Here is a 22,124-nt window from a genome sequence, read left to right as displayed (position 1 = left end):
GAGGGCACTGATAGGGACTACGTTTATGATCAGTTACATTAAAAAGAACGAAGTCTGTCACCTGCACCCCAATGTTCATAGCAGCACTATTTACAATAGCCAAGACATGGAAACAGCCTAAATGTCCATCAACAGATGACTGGATAAAGAAGCTGTGGTATATTTATACAATGGAATACTATTCAGCCATAAAAATGACAATGTAACACCATTTGCAGCAACATGGATGTCCCTGGAGAATGTCATTCTAAGTGAAGTAAGCCAGAAAGAGAAAGAAAAATACCATATGAGATTGCTCATATGTGGAATTAAAAAAAAAAGAACATAAATACAAAACAGAAACAGACTCATAGATATAGAATACAAATTTATGGTTGCCAAGGGGGCAAGGGGTGGGAAGGGACAGCCTGGGATTTCAAAATTTGTAGGCACTGAGAGGTGCATGAAGAATAGATAAACAAGATTATACTGTATAGCACAGGGAAATATATACAAGATCTTGTGGTAGCTCACAGCGAAAAAAATGTGACAATGAATATATGTATGTTCATGTATAACTGAAAAATTGTGCTCTACACTGGAATTTGACACAACATTGTAAAATGACTATAACTCAATAAAAAAGTTAAAAACATAAAAAAATAAAAAGCATAAAAAGTATATGAAATAAAAACAAAAAGCCCTAAAAAAAAAAAAAAAGAAGTCTGTTCCATTTTCCTAATTAGCAAAGGTCCATGACAAGGATGGCATCCAAGTGCATGTCTGTTGAGAGAGGAAATCCTGGACCATGGTAAAGTCACAAAAATATGGAGCAGGAAGGCAGGGTGCTCCCAGCAGCCATGCACTGATTTCTGTGATTTTTCTACAGTCCTCTCTGTAATCATTCCGCCTCCACGCCTGCCGCCTTCTCTCTTTTTCTCTTAGCTTCCAAGCAGCAGGATTTGACAGCGTCTTGAGACATTTCTGTCTTCTGGCTCCAGGACCTACCTCTTCCCACGGGAAGCCAGTCATGCTGGGGTGTGGAGGCACAAGGAAGGGATGGGGAGGGGGTGCGGGTGGGGGTGCCAATCTGGCACGATTAAACATCGAATGTGGGGTGTGTATAGCTCAGTGGTAGAGCGCATACTTAGCATGCACGAGGTCCTGGGTTCCATCTCCAGTACCTCCATTAAAAATAAATCAATAAAATTAAAATGAATAAACTTAATTACCTCCCCCCACCAAAAAAGAAGGAGGAGGAGGAGGAGAAGGGGGGGAGGGGAAGGAGGAAGAGGAGGGGGAGGGGGAAGAGAGCAGGAGGAGGGAGGGGAGGAGGGGGAGGGAAGGGGGAGGAGGAGGAGAAGAAACACATACATTTAAAAATAAAAACGCCATCAAGGTTGTGAGGCCAAATCAAGAAGTTCCTTCAGAGAGAACCAAAATCTACAATGAAAATCGATGTAGATGACGAAATAAATGACAGGAAATGAAAGAAAAAGTCAGCGAAGTCTAAGTGCAGAATGAGGAGCCAGGAGCTCCTACTCACAACAGCAGCTTCTGACATGTTCATCTCCTCTCAAGAAAGTCACTTAAAACCTTTCCTCTTTGTCTAGTTGTAAAATAACAGGCACCTAGAAGAATCATTACAAAGTATGCAGCAGGCTCAGGTCCAACGCCCTGGCAGATCATCTGGCGTTTTGGAGGGAGAAGCCGAGAGAAACTGCCCAGCTGCCTGGCGGCCCAGTAATCTGCACGTCTTATTTGACTGAGTCACTCCAACCCCAGACTGTCCTGTGATTTCACTTTATGATCGGAAACCGCACAGTTTAAATTTAAAAACCAACTGAGATGATTCTTTCCAAAAGATGGAAATAATAAGGAAAACAAACATACACACTTACTTAGCATACACAGCGCATACAAATCACAGGGGGTGGGGGTAGGTAGAGCGCAGGGGTAGAGCGTATGCTTAGCATGCCCCAGGCCCTGGGTTCAAGTCCCAGTGCCTTTATTATAAATAAATCAATAAAAACCTAATTACCCCCACCCCCAAAAAAAGACTTAACAAAATTAAAAAAAAATCAATTAGAAAAACACTAATGCCCTAATAGAAACTGATCTGCTGATAACACGTGTACACACATGACATATATGACCAAAACACATGTCAAGACTCATCTTCCCTAATTACATAACAAGTGCAAATTGAAACAGTCAAATATAGTTCTTACCCAACAAATTTCCTAGGTTAAGAATATTATGGATTTGGGTAAGAATGTCAAGAACTCTCGGGACAGGTAACAATAGTCTCTGAGAAAAAATTTACCAGATACAGATGGACACCTATGTTACTTCGAGAAAAATTATAAACGTCCTAAATTTCCAATGGGGAAAATGGTTAAATGAATCCTGGAACACCCAAAAAATATTTTACAGCCATTGTACAACATGCATTTAGAAAGATTTTAATGTGAAAGTATTTACGATATTCTAAGTAAAAACGGGCATTTATGTAATTATAAAAGTTAACGGCTCTCAGATGCTATGTGCCAGCACTGCTCAATTCTCTTCACACATGTTTTCTCATTAGTTCCCTCAAAACCTCTCACAGAGGAGGTACTATTATTAACATTATGAATATTCTCATTTCACAGATGACGTACTTGAGGCACAAAAAGGCTAAACAGCTTGCCCAGGGTCATAACCTAATCAGTCCGATTCCAGGCTTAGTGCTGTTAAAACGTCTACCGTATTGCACACTGTCCACCTGCTGCCCATCCATCTCTCCATCCACCCATCCATCCACGTAGTGTTTACACAAGAGGATGGGGCGAAGACAAAACAGAGACCTGTCACCAATGTGAACTGGGGCCACGTCCCCCAGGGGAGTCACACCCTCAGGCATACAGCTGAAATTTGGCTTTAAAACCCTAGAAAGCCCTCAACTCAAATCATCCACCATGAGGTAGAGGGAGGAGGACCTGTAAGGGGATTCCTTGTTGCAAGACCACCCCGTTACCTTTGAAGGGTGTGCAGGACGGGTGGTCCGGTCACGCCGGTCCCAGCGGAAGGGGACTCAGGGGTTCACTTGAAGGGTTTATCATGAGGCCCCTGCAGTGAGGTCTGGGGAGGGCACAGGACTCCAGGCTGACGAGGGGCGGCTGGTCGGTGTCCTTGGCAGACAGGCAGAGGAAAGTGGCCAGCACATCCAGTCCGTCCAGGCCACATACGGCAGGGTAGTTTCCGTGATAAAGAGCTGACACGGGGGAGAGCCTGGACTCTGCCCAGCAAGGCCCCTGGGATGGGCGGCCTGGCTCCGGAAAGAGTTATTTGCCAAAGCAAGCGGTGCATGCTAGAATCTTCCCAAGGCTGCCCTGAAGAAGCCACCAAAGGGACCGGGAGACAAGAATCTGCCTAGTTCCCCAAAGCGTGAAGCCGTGCAGCAGAAACTTTCCAGCCACGTTCGCCTCCCCCCTCCCACAGGGGCCCAACCAACGCCCAGCGATGGAGAGGGGAAAGGGGAGGGAGGAAGCCCCACATCTCATTCTCTGCTGGCAAGAAACCTCGCGGAGGACTGGGGAAAAGATTCCACTTTAAACCCAGCTCAGTTTGGATGGGGCTGGACGCTCTAGGCATCTGATAAACTGGGATGAAAACGGGGCTTTGTTCCACCCTGGGATTTCTAGAGAGATGCTCAGATGTTCAGTCAGAATCAAGGAAGAACCACGCAGTGAGCAGGCCCCAAGGGACATGGGGAACAGAGAGGCCACGGTGGTCACTCCCCCACCCCTGCTGGCCCCACTGTGTGCCTGTGTGCACGGGCTTGGAAACGAGCCGCATGTGTGGTTGCATCCCTGGACAGTGAGGCCGTAGCCGGCATTAATTTTCTTCTTTTACACCCTTTTCTCCAACTCCCACATTTTCTATAAAGGCAGTGCGTTACTTTTACAATCACAGAAACAACAGTAAATGTGACTTTTAAAAAGGAAGTGTTACGGAAACCCCCTAATCCAGGTAAGAGGTCACGTGCGCGGGGACTGAGCTGAGCCACCACGTGCCCGGGGCTGCCCGGGAGCGCGAGAAACACCCCGCATCTGCACAGGAACTCGGTGTGGAGTCTGGACTCCGCTCCACTCCCAGGGGACGGGGGAGGAAATGAGAATTGGGGATTTCGTTGTTTCTCTTGTAAACATGCTCTGGGGTCACATCCTTTTCCTCTTCCTCTCCCTCCTCCGTTTAGTCACACAGTGGGCAGCACAGGGTCCGTTCCCAACACCAGCGCCACCCAATGGGCTCATTCTTTGGGCAAATTCCCAATAAGAACTGAGAGTCAGGACCTCAGTGTCTCGGGGATGGATTCTAAGGGAAGTCTGAAGACGGAAAATGTGAAACAAGTGCCCATTGTCACACACTGGAGGCTCTTTTGATCTCTCTGGAATACCCCTTGATGGGACTGCCCTGAGGGGAAACCACTTGTAAGAAAATGAAAAAGAGGCTTTGAAAAAGAGCCTTTGATTTCTTAAAAGAAGGAAATAGGGATCACACAGAGCCCAGACATGCCAAGCCAAAGTCACCCCACTTCCATCTGATAAGGCGGCCAGATGAGGAAAACGCCACGGTGCCGGGGTAGCCAGGACCCAGCCAAGTCCTTGAGGAAGCGTCCCAGTACGCGGGGTGACGCAACAGCAGAGCATGGGCCGAATGATAAGGCAGCGGGGGAATTCCTGGCTGGTCAGAAACCTTCCCCAGAGACACCCAGCCAGCTCCAGCCTGTGCCGAACGCCTCGCACGTGTCCAGCCTGCCTTTGATTTACTGAGTGACGGATAGCAGACATGCTAATCAAACGTGCGAGGTCAGCAGGCTGAGAAGAGTCTAGACGGTGCTCCAGGTCCATACGCAGAAGCCTGACCACAGGGAACAGCCACCCTTGGTTCCAGCAGTCACCTGCATGGTGACAACAATCCGATAACCAGGACATCAGTATTTGGTATTTGCGTGGAGCAGGTCACAGTTTGCAAAGCAGGTTTGGGAGGGCTGGCTTCACTATAATGTGTGTGAAAAAACACTTGAGGGTTTTTTTTAAACCATCACTTTTTATTTAAAAAATTTTTTTGTCTATTTTTTAAATTTTTAAATGATTTTTGTTGGGTAGGGTGGGGTAATTATGTGTATTTATTTATTTATTGAACCCAGGACTTTGTGCACACTAAACACATACTCTACCACTGAGTTATACCTTACCCCCACAACGTAAGGGTTATTTTTGTTGACTGCAAGCTTCAGATGAAATCAGCAGAGTGACATGGAAGGAGGAAAGCAACCCCCAAAATTACAAAATAAAAATAAGAGCCCCGTCCTCTGAGCACTCCTGAGACAGCGGGTCGTACTCCCTGGGGAACCAGTTACCCTCTGAGAGAAACACCCATCAATTGAGATCATAAAGAAACAAGTGGGCGGGAAAGTAAAAATTGGGGAGCCAGGAGTACTCAGTGGAGAAGGGGAGACAGGGAGGTGTAAATGATTGTTTCAAATATTTCAGCAGCTGCCATATTGGAAGATTCTTCCAATATGGAAAAAATCCCCGAAGATGGCAAATAACATGATACTCCTTTTCAAAAAGTTAAGCCACAAAAATTAATAATACGCTTTTTAAAAGAAATACATGAATATGAAAAAAGTCAGAGAAAGCCAAATACGTTATGATCTCACTTGTGGAATCTAAAAACAAGAACAACAAAACCAAACAAAAACAAAAACGCCAAACTCAGCGACGCAGGGAACAGATTGGTGGTTGCCAGAGGCAGGGGGTGGCGGCAGGTGAGGGTAGGCAAGATGGGTGAGGGTGGTCAAAAGTTAAAAAAAAAAAGACATAAATGCACTAAAGCTCTTTTCAAAAAGGCAAGATCACGATGAGGCGTTGATGACTCCCACAGTGAGGAGGGCAGGGAGACGGAATGGGGCACTGGTGACATGGCTCCCACACGGCGGCGGATTCACAGATGTTTGTCACATTGACAAAAAGAACAGATAACCAGAGGGAATCAGGGAATGATGAGAGCGTGTCAGGAACCAATTTGCTTCTATCCACTGAGGACCACTGAGAACGAGGGAGCAGGAAGGAAAAGAAGAAGGAAAGAAGGTGTGGGAAGTTGAATTAGCATCTCTGCAGCCTGGTGAGCAGGCTCCTTGTCCCTGGACCATTTCAGCCCAAGCCAGGTGGCAGCCCCAAGGGGTCCGATCTTGCAGGCTGTGAGCTGCACCAGGCCTGCGAGGAGTCAGGTGGAGTTTGAGATTTACAAATGTTAGCCACTATATATAAAAATAGATTTTAAAAAAAAGTTTCTTCTGTTATAGCACAGGGAATGATGTTCAATATCTTGTAATAAACTTTAATGAAAAAATTATGAAAATGAATATATGTATGTATATGCATGACTGGGACATGGTGCTGTACACCAGAAATTGACACATTGTAACTGACTGTACTTCAATTAAAAAAAAAATTCTCCCTTTAACTTGTTTTGAGTAGATGCCTGTCTATTCCTAAAAACCCGACTGAAAAGAAATATGATGCAATATATGGTTGAAAGTTATTATTGTTAATTTAATAACAATTAGGTCCCTTGATTCTATTAATTCTTTCATCAACAAATCTTATTGGCTCTGGCTTCCAAATTCACCCAGAATTGGACCCCTCCTCCCAACAGCCCCTGCTAAATCCGTCTAATCCTTGCACACTTGGGCTCCTCCCACCTCCCTGAGTTGACCCCCTGGTTGTCTCTCCCTGGTCTCCCCACTGCAGCCATTGCAGCCTCCTTGTTGCTTGGGTGCTCACCTGCCTCAGGGCCTTTGCACTGGCTCTGCCTACACTGCTCATTGCTCACATATCCACATACTCACTGCCTCACCTGTTCGAAGTCTAGACTCAAATGTTACTTCTCAGGAAGGCCTTCCCTCCAATTGCAAGTCTTTCCCAAATACACACACACACCCACACACACACCCACACCCACACATATGCACACACCTCCTTTCCTCTTCCTGCTCTATACCTCTAATATACTACATACGTTATCTTATATCTGTCTCCCTCAACTATAATATAGTAAGTGGATATAATAAGTGTAGTAAAGGGAGGAACTTTTCTCTGTTCCGTTCATTGCTGTACCCTCAGCATCTGAAACAGTGCTGGCACACAGCAGCTGCTCCATAAATCTCTGTTGAATGTGGAGGGTCTCAGGCCATCCTTGTGCTAGTGCGTGCTGTATATCATATGGAGCTCTCACCCTCCAGAGGAAACCTCTGAGAGCCCAGGAGTTCTGCAGGTACCACCAGATTGTGGGGAGGACCAGCTGACACTGCAAAGTTGCTCTCAGAGCTTGCGTGGTGCTGAGCTGCGGCATTTCTACACAAGGAATAATGGCCCAACCTGGCTGAGCATCTGGAGTACCTGGGGCTGCCAAGGATGCATTCTCTTAGACAGAAGCAACCCCACTCCATACCCATCCTGGCCCCTCACTATGACGTGTGGACGAAGGATGGAACGGCTTTCCAATGGAGACGAAAATGGATGCTAGCCATCTGGTTGGTTCCCAGAGGGAAGCCAATTATACCCAGTGAACCCACTAGGCCCCAGTAAATCCCAGCATTTCCTCATCATTTCACTTGCATATTTTTTTTGACTCAGAGAACACTGCATTTTGAGATTCACAGGCCTACCTTCCCGAACATGGCGGGGTTAACTTGGTTCTGAGCATCCTGCCCGTAGGTCTCCACGTACATCTCGTACATGAGGCAGCGAGGCACACTGCACCCTTCGCAGACGCAGAAATTGTCCACCAACCTGCGGGCGAGGAAGACCAGGAAGAGGAGACTGGCATCGGGTTTTCTACAGCCTGGATAAGGATCAGCGGCCGGACACAAGTGTGGGAGCCAACGAAACGAATTATATTTGATTTACCAAATGCGAAAGCCCACCCCTCAGCATCCAAAATGCACCCTTTTGTGCGCAGCCCACAGTTAAGTGCACCGACTGTGGGCCTTCACAGGATCACCGTGGTGGGTCTGCGGTGGTTGTTTTAAATATTTTTGGTGTGTGGGCATATTGAAAAGAAGCCCAAAATACTGAACTCAGTGGACACTATTTCACGTAACTTTATAAAGGTTGCAGCCAAGATCTCTGTATCTGTGAAGCAGAGAATGATTTACCTGCTGAGACACAAAACATTACCTCCCCCACACTCATAGGGCCAATCCCCGCGCAGGTGGCTGCTGGGGCCAGCGCGGCTCCCAGTGTCTGAGCACCTGTGACCCGGGACAGGTGTGCACAACCCCTCCCACCCCCTGAAGCGGTCGTCTGCATGTGTTTAAACCCGAGTGATTTAGGGTGGGCCACTACATTTTGATTCTTTTTTTTTATATAGTTTATTTTATTTTTTATTTTAACTTTTTAGACTTTCTTTGGTGGTGGGTAATTTGATTGATTGATTGATTGATTGATTTTACAGAGCCCAGTAGCGTTCAGATGTGACCCGCAGCACCAGGCCTCTGCTCAAGGCGGGAGCTTCAACTGCCCCAAATGCTCCTGGGCCCTAGGGCAGGTGGGGTCCCCTGGCCACAGGGGGTCTACTGTGGCCCACAGTCGGGCCCGGAGGGCACAGCCGGGTGCCTGTTCCAGCAACACGTATGGGAGTGAGTGGGGCAAGGAGTGAGGGTGGCCGGTGTCTGAAGTGGCATCCCATCACAGCCTTCCCTTAACTTGCTGGGGACAGACTGGCAGGTTTCTCCTCATCCTTTAAAAAAGCAAGCCAGCCTAATTTTTAAACACAGCATTTTTTTAGCAGGGAATTTAGCAACAACACATCTCCCTTCTTACTGAGGACATAGAGTGTATTTTCTGGGATGAGGCATGCCGAGGCCTAAAGTTCCTTTCCTTGAGAGTTGAGGGCCACACTGTTAACCCCGTCTGCTTCCCAGAAGGAGGAAAAGCCAACATACGGGGGGCGGGGGAAGTCTTGGGCCCTGTATTGGTTTCCTCAGGTAACAAATGACCATAGGCCAGGTGGCTTAAAACAACAGGAATGTATTCTGTCACAGTTCCGGAGGCTGAAAGTCCAAAATCAAGGTGTCTGTTGGGTTGATCCCTTCCAGAGGTCCTGAGGGAGCATCTCTTCCATGATTTCCTCCTTGCTTCTGGCGACTGTCAGAAACCCTGGGCTCCTGGACGCATCACTCAAGTCTGCCTCTGCCTTCACCTGCCGTCTCCTCTCCCAGGGGACTCGCCTCTTCTTACAAAGATGCCCATGATTTGATTTAGGGCCCACCCCAATCCTGGGGGATCTCCTCTTAACTGGTTACATCTGTGAAGACCCTATTTCCAAACAAGGTCACATTCTGAGATTCCAGATGGACATGTGTTTTGGGGGGTCAGGCACCGTTCAACCCAGTCTGGGTCCAAGGAGGGGATTTTCTGAAGGTCTCCCACAGCATCAGGGTGGGAACCTGGCACTCTGGATACATCACAATGCCTCAATTATAGCAGCTGTGGGGCCAATTACATGGCTCAAGGTTGAATACGGGGTGATGTCACTGGTGGCATGGGGCACCAGTGGCAAATGGCAAATTCGCACACCTAGGTGACATTTATATTTCTTTTGGTAAGATGCCACTTGCTGATATATGCAAAACCTATACCTGAAGAATCAGAAAAATGCTGGTTCACTTGGGGAGCTGCAGGGTAGTGTGACTGACATCAAGTTCAAACTCACTTTGGTTTATTCAGAGCTAGGACTGATAGAGTCACGGAACCACCGCCTTAAAAAATAAACATATAAAGTAATCAATCACTCCTGAAAAAGAACTCTCGTTTAAACTTTTGCAAGTTGTTCTTCCTTGTCACTGAAATTCATTTGCTCCGAGTCTCTTTTGTCCTATTTCAGAATGACATTGCAGAGTCTGATTGCCGTCTGGGTGGACGGTTAAGGCCAAATACACTATTAATAATGTACCAATAAAGGTCCACGGCCCGAGTCTTTTCTCTGCACACACAGGGGAGGGGCTGCCTCCTGGTTCTGAGCCCTGTACTGCTACTTGGTGACTCTGCTGCGGTTCCAAGGGATTCACCCTAGTTCTGACCACGTCCCTTTGGTCTTTCCCCTAAAGTTTGCAGCCAGATCTCAGGGACGGCCTGTGGGAGGGGCCAGCACACATCTACTGGAAGAGTGGCAGGTGGAGGGGCTCTCGTTTGTCCGTCCTGTACACTCCGGGTACCGCCACCTTTGGCTACTGTGCATCATGCCGCTCTGCACATGGGGGTAGCGGTACCTGCTCAAGTCCCTGCTCTCAGTTCTTTGGGGTGCATGCCCAGAAGGGGGAACCTCTGGATCATACAGCAATGTTCTGTTTTCAATCTGTTGAGGAATCGCCATACTATTTTCCAAGGTGGCTGCACCAGTTTACATTCCCAGCAACAGTGCACGTGGGTTCTAACTGCTTCACATCCTCACCAATATTTATTATTTTCCACTTCGCTTGTTTGATAATGGCCACCCCAGTGAGTGACAAGTGGTCTGGGCTGCATTTTTAATGCCAGTGTCAAAACCCCCTTGCAATTCAGATAGGCTGGGACCTGGGACCCTTTACTTCAGTGCTGGCACCTGGACAAACGTCTCTTTGACCAACAGAACACAGAGAAACTATAAGGGACTAAAAATAACGGCACGGATGCACAGTTGGGGCAAATTGTGAACCATAAGATACAAAAAGGCCAAAACCCAGCTGCCACTTCTGAGGTGCCCAGAGTAAAATCAGGGAACTGGTCATGACCCCTGCACACAGCACCACCAAGAGAGTGGGTGGCCCACCTAAGCCACATCCCCACCCATGGATCTGCCCTCACCCTCACCCCATTTCAGGAATCAGCTCACCCCCTCTGGGAGCGAGCAAGGGCACCTGTCACTTGTTTTCACTCCCCTCGATAAACCCATGCCTGAATTTCTCATCTGGCCTGTTAATCAATTTCTGTTATTGAACTTTGGGTAGGTAGCACAAGGATCTGTTGAGCACTGCACCTCCTAGACTGGATGCCTACAGAGTGAGTCCTCCAGGGGAAACTCTGCCCTAGTTCTGTCATTGCCCCTCCCCTCCCCAAACCTGAAGAGCATGACACTCCCCCACTACCTGGGTCAGAGGACTGCATGGATAGGAACTTGACGCACAGGACTTGAACACCATCCTAAGAGACCTAGGGCACCTGCATCCTGTCAGTTCACAAATGACCCGAGGAGAATGTCCAGGTGGTTTTTTGAATCGCTAATCATTCTTCCAAGTCTCTGGACTTCTTCATGCCCTAGAAGCTCTAACTTACTAAACAGTTGCCCAGAAGCTGACAGCGGCATCGTGCGCCCTTGCACTGATACCTGAGAGGTCCGGGTGAGTGTGAAGGAATGAGGGCCCTGCTGTGTAACACGCCACGCGATGTGTGCCCTTCAATGTTTATTCTTTTGATTTTTTTCCCTCTTACTTTCTCTTGGAGGAAAGCCGTGACCACGTAGGACTTTTTGGGTTATAATCACAAACACACCTTTCATTTTTCTAATTCACTCATACAACTTTGTCAGAGAGTCTTTCCTGAGAAATATTCCTTAAAACTTAAAAAAAAAAAAAAGGTAATCAGGTATCTACTAGTTATTCATCTTATAAAACAAAGGTTTTAGGACTGGTTTCAATTATCTTCCTATTTACGAAGAGCTACAAGCCCATGAGTTCATCAGTCCCAAGGGCTAAGAGTATTTTTCTTTCCCGTTGTTTCTTCCTCTATTTAAATGGCCAGAAGCGAATTTCACAAACAATGTGGAATGCATTGTTGGAGCTAAAAACGGCTCTGCTTTAAGTGGGGGAAACATCTATTCTGGATGGAGCACAGAGAAAACATTTCCTCCCCTGGCGGACTCCGCGCGTGCTTCCACACATAGTCGTAAGCGCCCGTCCCAACAAGCCCCCCGGTGCGGGGCAGGCTGGATTGCTTCCCACGGGAAGTGGGGCCCACAGGCGACCCCCAGGTGGGAAACCCACCCTGCCCCATCGCGTGTGAGAGGGTGTGTGTCCAGTCCCATCCCAACCAGCACGAAAAGGCGCCAGTCCTGCGGGAGAACAGCTGTCCCTCAGGCCTTTTCTCAGGGCCCCAGGGCGCAGGCGGTCGCCCCCCCGGCACTTGGCCCCAGGTCCCGGGGGGCGCAGCGGAGGGAGCGACGCGTCCCCTCCCTGGCCCCCCTCTCCCACCCATGGGCCCCAGCCCGACCCCAGGCCGCTCACCACTGAATGATGCCGCTGTGCAGGCTCCGGCCGCCCGCGCTCCCCGACAGGGAGGCCGGCACAACCTCGGCCATGGCTCAGACCGGTCCGCAGCACCGAGGCAGCGAGCTAGCGGGCGGCGGCGACGCACTGTCCGGCCGCCGCCGCTCCTCGGTGTTTACTTTAGAGCGGGGCGCGCGGAGCAGGGGGGCGCGGGGAGCAAGGGGAGCGCGGGGAGCAAGGGGAGCGCGGGACGAGGGAACTGCGGGGTACGCGGGGCACGCGGTGGGCGCCGGGAGCCCGGGGACGGGGCGGGGCCTGGGGGCGCGCGGGAAGCGCGCGGGGGCAGAGGAGGGCGGGGACTCGCGGGAAGCCCGCGGGAAGTGGGGGCACAGGGAGCTAGGGCCGGGGGCCTGCTGGGCTCTGGGGGCGCAGGACGGCGCTCAGGCCAAGCCCTGCCCCTGCTTTGAGGGTTTGGGGGCGGTGTCGCCCCTTCTGAGATCAAAAGATCCCAGGACAGAAGCACACGTGGGGGTCCTCCCACCTTCCAATCAATCAATCAATCAATCAAACAAGGAAGCATCCGGCAAAACCCAATATCCGCACGTATTTCAAGTCAGGTCACCGTGTTTGATCAGCGATGGTCCTCAACCCTGGCTGCACTTTGGAATTACTTGGGCAGATTTCAAAAATGTCGCCGCCCAAACGCCACCCCCAGAGGTTCTGAGGTCCAAGAAGGCCCAATGAAGCAAGCCAGATACGAAAGAATGACTCCACTTATATGTGGTACCCAGGACTGTCAAACTCAGAGAGACAGAAAGAATGGGGGTTCGGGGAGAGGAAAGAATGGGCAGTCCCAGAGGAGACATCGCAGGACATTCATTGCCAAGCCTCAGCCCTGAGGTTTGAGCAGGTCACTGAAGCCAACCTCAGATAGCATCTGGCTTTCCTCTGGGGAACTGTGCCTGGGATTAGCCTAGTCCTGAAGCTTGGGGAGTTTTGGTTTTTTTTTTTGTTTGTTTGTTTGTTTGTTTTTTTGGTGGGGAGGAGGATGTAGGAATGGGGTGGGCAGGTAAGTGGGAAGGACTTGCCTTTAACAAGTGATGGGGGCCACTGTTAGCTCTACCTTCTCAGCCGAATTTCCTTGTTTAGGATTGGCTGCTTTAAATAGACATCCAGGAGGGGAGAGTTGACCCCACATCAGCCCCTCTCAGGCCGGGAACTGAGGGGAACTGGGTCTGGAGAGACTCCCTCATGACCTGACAAGGATGAGAGGCCAGCTCTGTGAGTGAGAAACAGGTTGGCAGCAGCGGGCCTCAGACAGCGCCAGGAGACTCCTGACGGGGAAGGTGGAAAGGCAACGTTGATGGAGGACCAGCAGGAGAGAGGAAGCTACAAAGGCAAGTGATACAGCAGGTCCTCCAAGGCAGTTCTCTCGAGGTCAGCCCTTCTCCTCTGGCTGTTTCTAGAAGAAGTGGCAGGTCCCTCAGTGCCTTGGGCGGGAGCCCTGCGAGGTCCCTTCATGGGCTTTGCTTTGGACTAAGTATTCATATCCTGGGTCCCCAGTATTGGGCATCCTTCTCTGACCTGTGGAAGCTGAGAGCATGGCTCCTTCCATCCTCAAGCTGGTCCTGCAGCAGCTGCCTGCCACCCAAGAAACTCCCCAAGATGCCCAGCTATTTCCACAGAGATTGGAAATAACCAAGAGAAGAGCTGACTGTTATTTAAGGCCAAGTTGAGGTCCTATTACATCACTGCTGATTGTATAATATTTGCATATTTCCTGAGCCCCATTCAGCACCCAGCACTGGGACAGACCCTGAAAATACAATGAGATATCGTAACCCTCTGGTGAATCCGTGGTCTCCTTGCTGTTTACTGCATCAAATGTAAGATGCTATGAAATGCAAATATCACCTCACCTTGCTCCAGAGCTGTTGAGGTCTGGCAGTTAGAGGACCAGAGACATGAGGCCAGGGGTCAAATTCACACCCTCCCCGCGAAGGACCAGTTAATTTCATCCACAGCAGGTGACAGCTGGTGTCCCTAGTCTGACCAGCCCTCTTACAAAAGCAGACTCTGAGTAAGTTCATGCTAACACAGTAGCACTCAGATTCATTCACAGCAGCACTCAGATTTATTCACAGCTATGCCTTCCTAATGTGCTACGTGTGCAAAGGACATTTACCTCTGCCCATGACTCTCTCACTAGCACTGTGATTGGGGCTTTCATTTGGGTTGGGAATGTAGCCACATAGATTGCTGAGTAGAATTAGGTATAAAATCTATTTTCTTGTCAAAGAATGTTTTATTGCAACTGACAGAACAAAAATTTTCACTCTGTGGTGTTCACTGATGGGAGAGCCAGACTCGTGCACGCACGCTGTTGAACCCGAAAGCCCCAGCCTCCAACTCGGCACATTCCCTTCAATGTCCTGTATCGTTAGAAGGGAAAAGAAATCTTGAAGTTTGTCTCAAAAGAATTCCAATTCCTTATGTTACATTTTGTGCGCACAAAGCTTTTTCTCCCTCTGCCAGAGAATGTGTCTTTTTTAGCTGAACAGTGACTTCGTTTGCCTACTCCAGGCTAACTGGTTTCCAGATTATCCAGTCAGTCTCATTTCACCTTCTGCAAGGGCACCCACTGTGCCTTATCCTCGCACAAAACCATCTCTGATCCGGGGTGCTTAATTTCACTCAATTCTCACAATTATTCACTTTCTATGGCTGTACCAGGTGTCCCCAGGCACCAGATGTATTTTTAAATAAAGCTAATGAGTATAATGCATTCAGCTGGGGATGCAGAATGTAGTTAGTGTCTGCACGGACAGCATGATCAAGAACAGACAACTGTGTGTCCCATTTTTGCCTGGGAGAGACTCTTTAAGATCACTGGGCTCTAAACTAACAAGCCATGGAGACTTTCAGACGGTCCTGGAGCATAACAGTCTCACTGGAGAGATTCCAAATCATGATCCTATGTTACAATTTTCCTTGGTCCAGATCTGCCTTCTGAGTGTCTGGGCCACGCTCTAGTTGAAATTGGTGGGAACGGCATATTCGCAGGCATGTGGGTGAGGGGGAAATCCAACTTCGCATCAAGCACATCTCTGCCATTTCTTGATCTGAAATCCATGATCTGAAGCATTGTGGGGAGATCTCCTTTCTGTACAGACTGTTTTCCACTGACTCCCAGTTTTCCTTTCTCCTCTTTCGAAGAGGTCACGTGAAAGGCGTGCCACATGCGGTGTAACCAACAGAATTACCGGCAGGGAACTCAGAAAATGCATGGAATGAGAAGCAGCCTTCGTTCATCACTGAATACTTATAATTTGTAATTTGCAGAGTAACACATTTGAACTCTTTGGTTACATTAAAAAGTGGGATTTTTTTCTGGAAGTCTGCTAGAAAACCAAGCAAAAACAAAATGAAAAGTGGCTTTCTTGTTTGCAAAGGAATGGTGGGAATTAAGTAAGTCATCTTTTTAGAGCTGTCATATAACCTCAAAAGGCATTTGTCCAAATCACGTCTGTGTGCAAAATCATAAATTATCCCCGAATTCATTTAATAATATTCCAAGAGAATGGGCAAAGGCACACTAAGCAATTACTTTGGGCTTCAGTAAATACTATTTTATAGGTTTTCACGAGCGTGGAGAAATTATTTTTTAAAAGCAGTTTTCAAATGGCAGCGTTAGCTGACTCTGGCGTGACAAAGCATCTTTTCTCACAGTTCATATTATTCTTTGGTGAAAACATACTCCAACAGCTGCTTGCTCCCTGCTGTTCGGCATGGAATTATCTCTTGATCTCCTCACCATAAAAGGAATTTCACTAAAGCATCCCCAAACAAAGTAGATGTTTGACACATCTTTCTGAAGGCAGCTGAAGGCAGCTGAAGGACAGTCGACGCCTTTCCATTTGCTGCACGACCCCCTTCTGCTAATTAACAATTGGAATTCCCCAGCAGAGAGAGGCGAGAAGATGCTTTACAGAGAACATCTGCTGTGTGCTTTGCTGCTGAACAAAAGCAAACCCATCCCAACAGATGCCTAAAGATGGTTAAAGTCTGTTTTATGAAAAAAAGCATGTCTTCACCTGGACTAAAAACCGCTAACATTGGGGGGAGGGTATAGCTCAGTGGTAGAGCGCATGCTTAGCATGCACAAGGTCCTAGGTTCAATCCTCAGTACCTCCATTTAAAAAAAAAAAAAAGACGCTAACATTAAGACCCCAAAGAGGCCGCCCAAGATGCAGTTTGTCAAGATTATCATTCGCAAATATAATTTTCATGTGCCATCGCTGTTCCAGACACCTAGAAGCTCATCCAGTGCTGCTCACTCTACACCTACGTGCAGCTGAGTGGTCCAGGGAGCTCCACCCCCCGCCTGCCTCTGATAGTTCCCCGGCCAGACCGCTTAGCTTAGCAGGACTTCTTAGAACCTTACCCAGGAGGCGGAGGAGCTGAGAGAAGCTGGGGCAAGAGGCCACGGACCCAGGTGGGGGGAGCTGGAGAGGGCAGACGCCTGATAACCTTCTGGTCCCCAGGTGGCTCTGATGTCCGTCCCGAAGTTCAGTTCCCCTGGATCCCACAGTGTTCTCCAACAAACTGCCTTTTCACTTGAGCTAATTTGAGCAGAACTTCCATGTAACAAATGGATGCTTTTCTGATCCTTGTCAAGTATCTTCTCCGGGAGGATGCTGGGAGGAGAAGTGGGAGGAGGTTCCCACACCAACATGGAGGCAACCGTTCTGAAGTGTACTTGGTGCATCGCGGCTGAGCGGATGGAGGGCTAGATCTGAGCCATCACTCAGCAAATATTTATGAAGCATCTACATGAGACATACGCATGGTCAGGGTGGTGAGACCTCAGTAAGGACACATTGTGATGGTCTGAGCCCTGTGCCCTGCCTACCTGCTTATTATTGTCCACATTTCTGTCATTCCCTGGATCCTCGGTTTACCCCAAATAACGACAGTCCATGACCACACACCCGAGTTCTTTTCTTCTCCACAGATAGAAGCCTGTAGTTTCAAATATTCATGCAGAAATTATTTAGATTTGAAGAACGGCTTCTCTAGCCTCATCTCACCTCCCTGGAGCAGCAGAACTTGCAGTTCCTCGAGGAGCTGCAGATTTGCATGGCTCAGGGCCTTTGCACAATCTGCTCTGGCTGCCTGGAATCGCTCGACTTCTCATCTTCTCCTGGCTAACTGGTGTCCAGCCTATTTCTGCTTCATCTCCCCTTGTCCTGGAAACCTTCCCAGACCCCCTCTTCTTCAGCTCGTTTAAGTGGGGGTTCCCAGGGCCCTCCCATTCCCGCCTGGGCTCCACTGCAGCCCAGCATTGCTCACCCTGGGCTAACAATCTGCATCCTTGGCTGTCCTTCCTCTATAAGGAGATAAGATAAGAACTACCTAGCACAGTGCTGGACGGACACTGTTGAATGCTGAATAAATGTTTGTTGAATGACTAATGCAATGAGACATGACCTCTAAGAAGAGGTGATACAAACCTGAGTTTTGTGTTTCTTAAAAGGACCGTTTCTTGCATCTTTTGCTCCAGTATAACCTTTTCTGTGTTTTTAGGTGGGGGTGGTGGTTTTGTTTGGACCCATCCCTTGAATTTCCTGAGTTTGTTGCCTTTACCACATCAGATACAGCCCACCCTAAAGAGGCTGCTGCATTTGATTTCCTCTGCAAGGAAGAAAAACAAAACAAAACAAAACAAAAGTCTCAATTTATCACAAAATCCAGCACAGGAAACCTGAAACAATGGCCCCCAAACTCAGCTCTCATGCAGCTGAAAAAAACTATTTGTCTTATGCAAGGAAGAGAGTGCCTCAAATCCAAGAACGGCAACTCTTCTTCCTGGATAAAGCAGCTTTGCCAGGAATGAGAGGAACATGCACAATACAGGTTGCTGGTCAAATGACTGCAACCGGTCAAGGGAAGAGGAGCTGTCAGGGTCCCCCTGGAGGGTGGATTCACTTAGTTTTAAGGAGGGAATGGACAGCAACAATGGACTAGAGCATCTTTGGACGATACACATTTTAAAACACACCATGAAATCATCAAATGTCTTAGAGGAAGCTAGGAACCATTGATTCCCACGTGGTTGTGTAGACAGCAAAACAGAGACTTTGTTCCTGTTCTCAACTGGTGCCCTCCTCTGATGACTGGCCAAGAAAGAATGCCTGCCTTCATCACTTATTAGTGACCTCCTACCATCCTGTCTGTTACTAGTTTCATTATTTCTTGAGCACCATCTGACATCGTGATGAGTTTAAAAATCAATTCTCTTCTTTCTTGCCTTCTTTTTGGATTAATTTAGTATTTCTGTCATTCCATTTTTTATTCTTTAGTACTTAGGAAGTCATATCCTTTGTCTATTTTTTTTTTAATAATTACTCTGGAAATTACAACATGAACATTTAACTTCTCACAGTCTAAACCAATCAGTACATTTAGCCTGATCCTGGACAATTAAAAAAAAAACTTTAAAAAGGCTTAACTCCATTTACCTTTCTACCTACTTATATATAAATGTTGTCATTTACTTAAATTCTACTTTTTTGCCACTCCCCAGTGCTAACATTCTGTTTTACACAAGCAATGCTTGTCTGGTTTACCCAAACATTCTCCATTTCCGGTTGCTGCTTGTTTTCATCCTTCTTTTATCACCTTACTCTCCAGGGTCACTTTACTTCTACTAAAAGATTATCCTTTAGCCTTTTGTTGATCCCACCTTTATGGAGGGAGGGTCTCCCGTAAGACCAGCTCCAGCCTCATCACGCCCTCTGTGTGGATTTTTCTGCATTGTCCTATGAAGCCAAGAAAACTGAAGCTCAGTTTTGACCAGATGGGCAGGTGCTCCCAGGATGGAAGGAGCATTGGAGCTTCTCTTGACTGTCTAGGATTCTACTTAGATGTTTGCCTTGGTAACTCCTTATTATCTGGTCAGCTTTTGGGTACTTTTAATAAATTTTAAAATATTTCATACATTATTTTTCACTGATTAATAGCAGGAGTATTGTTCCGAGTAACCGAGCCCACCACATTCCCAGGAATTAGAAGTTCCTATGTCATTTTCATAAGACTGATCCTTATTCATCCATTAAGACACATCTAGGCATCAACTCCAGAAAATATTTCCTTACGCTGCCAGCCCTTCTCATGAGACCCCCAAGCCCTGCCCACATGAGCCCAGAGCCTGTCCACGTGTGGACACAGCCATCATTGTACTGATCACCCTGCATTCTTTTTTAACTACCCCCCTCTTTTTTTTTTTACTGTGAGATACAACTCACCTACAAAAAATACATTATTTGTAAAATACAGCTAACAAATTAGTCTACAATAGGAGTTGGCAAATGTTTTCTGTAAAAGGTAAGATAGTAAATATCTTAGGCTTTGTGGTTAAATGATCTAAGACACAACTCCTCAACTCGGCCACTGTAGTTCAAAAGCAGCCGTCTGTTTACAAGATGTAAACAAACGAGTGCGGCTGTGTTCCAACAACACTTTATCTACAAGAGCAGGTGCCAGGCGGGGTTTAGCCCTCAGGTCCTGGTTTGCTGACTCTGTAGTAATTTACACTACTAGGTCAACATTCCTGTAACCATCAACCAAGTGAAGAAATGGAATACAGCCTTCTTGGCCTTTCTCAATCCTAATTCCTCCCCACCAACAAAACCACTATATGACCTTCATGATCACCTCATCTTTGCTTTTCTTTAGAGTTTTACCATCTAAGTATGCATCCTTGAACAACACAGTTTCTCCTGTTTTGAATATTATCTACGAAATCACTTAATTTTGTTGCATCAGGACATTTTTAAAAAACATTTCTAGTTTATTTCTTCTTTCAATTATAAATTCAGATGACATATTATTATTTAGGAATTGGAATTGGTCATTTTATGATTGTCATCATATAGTGTGCTTTCTCTCTGATAAATTTAAAACAAGAAAGGAATTGTGTTTCCAACATAGTCATATAATGGCCACATTTGATTTTGATGCACAAATATATATTTTTTTAATTTTATTGAGTTATAGTCAGTTTACAATGTGTCAATTTCTGGTGTACAGCACAATTTTTCAGTCATACATGAATACACATATATATTCATTTTCATATTCTTTTTCATGCATCAGGACATTTTTAACTTTATTTTAGGATTCATCCATGTTGCAGCATTTAGCTGTAGTGAGTTCATCTTCTTTGCTGTATAGCATTCCAAATGGTGGTACAACAATTTTACAGTTTATCTATCAATTTTACTATTCATGGATATTTGGGTTGTTTCCAGCCTGGGACTATTTTGAATGATGAAGTGTCTTTAGGCACATGTGCAGGCACTTCTGTTCCACGTGGAATGTCTAGCTAGGTCACAAGGTATGCATTTCTTCACTTTTATTCACCATGCTGTTATTTTCAAAGGGGTTGTGGCCATGGTCACTGCCATCAGCAGTAGGAGAGTTTCTGCTGCTCCATGTTGTTAAAGAAATGATTGTAGGCTGAGTAGACACTTCCCTTACCCTCTCTTGGGCAGGAAATTCAACCCAGCAGAGAGCGTAAAGTGTAAAACTCAATGGCTCTCAGAACATAAACAGAGTTGTGTACCCATCACCACAATTAACTTTGGAACGTTTTTATCACCCGCAAAAGAAAACTTGCACACCTTAGTAGTCCCCTCGCATCTTCCCCATCCTCCCTGACCCCAGGCAACCACTCACCTACTGTCTGTCTCTACGAATTTACCCAGACTTTATATGTCATATATGAATGGAATCATACAGTATATTCTTCTTTGCATCTGGCTTCTTTCACTTAGCTCAGTGTTTTCAAGGATCATCCATATTGTCACGTGTATCAGTACCTCATCCCTTTTTGTTGCTGAGTAATATTCCATTGCATGGCTATACCACATCTTATCTACTCATTCACTACTCGACGGACATTTGGGTTGTTTCTACCTCTGGGCTGTTATGAATGATTCTGCTGTGGGTATTCATGTGCAAGTGTTTGTATGGACATGTTTTTATTTCTCTTGGGTATTTACCCAGAGGTCATGCTGCCTGCTGACTTTCTATTCAGCAACATGGCTAAACTTGATTTATAATTGTAAGATTTCCTCTATAGATTATTTTGTATTTTCTATGATAAAATCTATATGAAGGCTAATGACAGTTTTTGTTTCTTTCTTTACTGCCTTTGTATATTTATTTCCTGCCTTACACCACTGTTAACTGCTGTGCAGTGTTGAATAAAAGAGGTGTTAGCAAGTATCCTTGTCTTATTCCCATCTCAAGGGGAAAGATTTCAATGTTTTAGTTATTAAATACATTTACTGTAGTTTTAAACTGGTTAACACTTACCAGATTGCAGAGGGCTGGGAGGGGACTGGCGGAGTCAACCTCACATCCCCGCTGCGTCCGCCGAGCTCTGTGCCTCTCAGACCTGGAGCACCTTCTCCAGCTGCCGGGCAGTGGAACCTGCCCTCATCCCTGCTACTTCTCCTAAATATTTCATCTGTGCTTTAAGCTGGGAAACCCCTCTGTCCCCTGCTGACCGATCAAGTACATCCCCAAGGAAGCGTACACAGAACAGTCTGTGTTTGAAGTCTGTGCATATCCCAGAAACAGTGAATTGCTTCAAGGGCCTTCTGTGGGTGATATTCTGGAATAAAATAGGGACTAGGCTCAAGTCCCTGTGCTCAGGACCCTCAGGAGCTGGGCCACGTGTCTCTCATGACCACAGTCTACCCAGCTTTTCCATCTTTATGACTGTCAGGCCAGCTTCCCACCTGCCTGACTGTTTAGTTCTGATGACTGAGTCAGACAGGCT

At 46.9% G+C, this 22,124-nt stretch overlaps 1 protein-coding gene across 1 annotated transcript in view; it reads right to left on the bottom strand.

Annotated features, from left to right (window-relative positions):
* RFX8 (regulatory factor X8) overlaps positions 1–12,423 on the bottom strand; it is a 47,670-nt gene extending 35,247 nt beyond the window's left edge. Inside the window, 2 exon segments of the mRNA XM_031441077.2 lie at positions 7,700–7,823; positions 12,293–12,423. Of these exon segments, the coding sequence (XP_031296937.2) occupies positions 7,700–7,823; positions 12,293–12,366 (198 nt within the window). The 5' untranslated portion in view covers positions 12,367–12,423.
* Between the last annotated feature and the right edge of the window lie 9,701 nt (positions 12,424–22,124).

The sequence above is a fragment of the Camelus dromedarius genome, chromosome 33 (genome assembly GCF_036321535.1).
Source record: "Camelus dromedarius isolate mCamDro1 chromosome 33, mCamDro1.pat, whole genome shotgun sequence".
Lineage (NCBI taxonomy): Eukaryota > Metazoa > Chordata > Mammalia > Artiodactyla > Camelidae > Camelus > Camelus dromedarius.
This window is presented reverse-complemented; position numbering and strand designations above follow the sequence as displayed.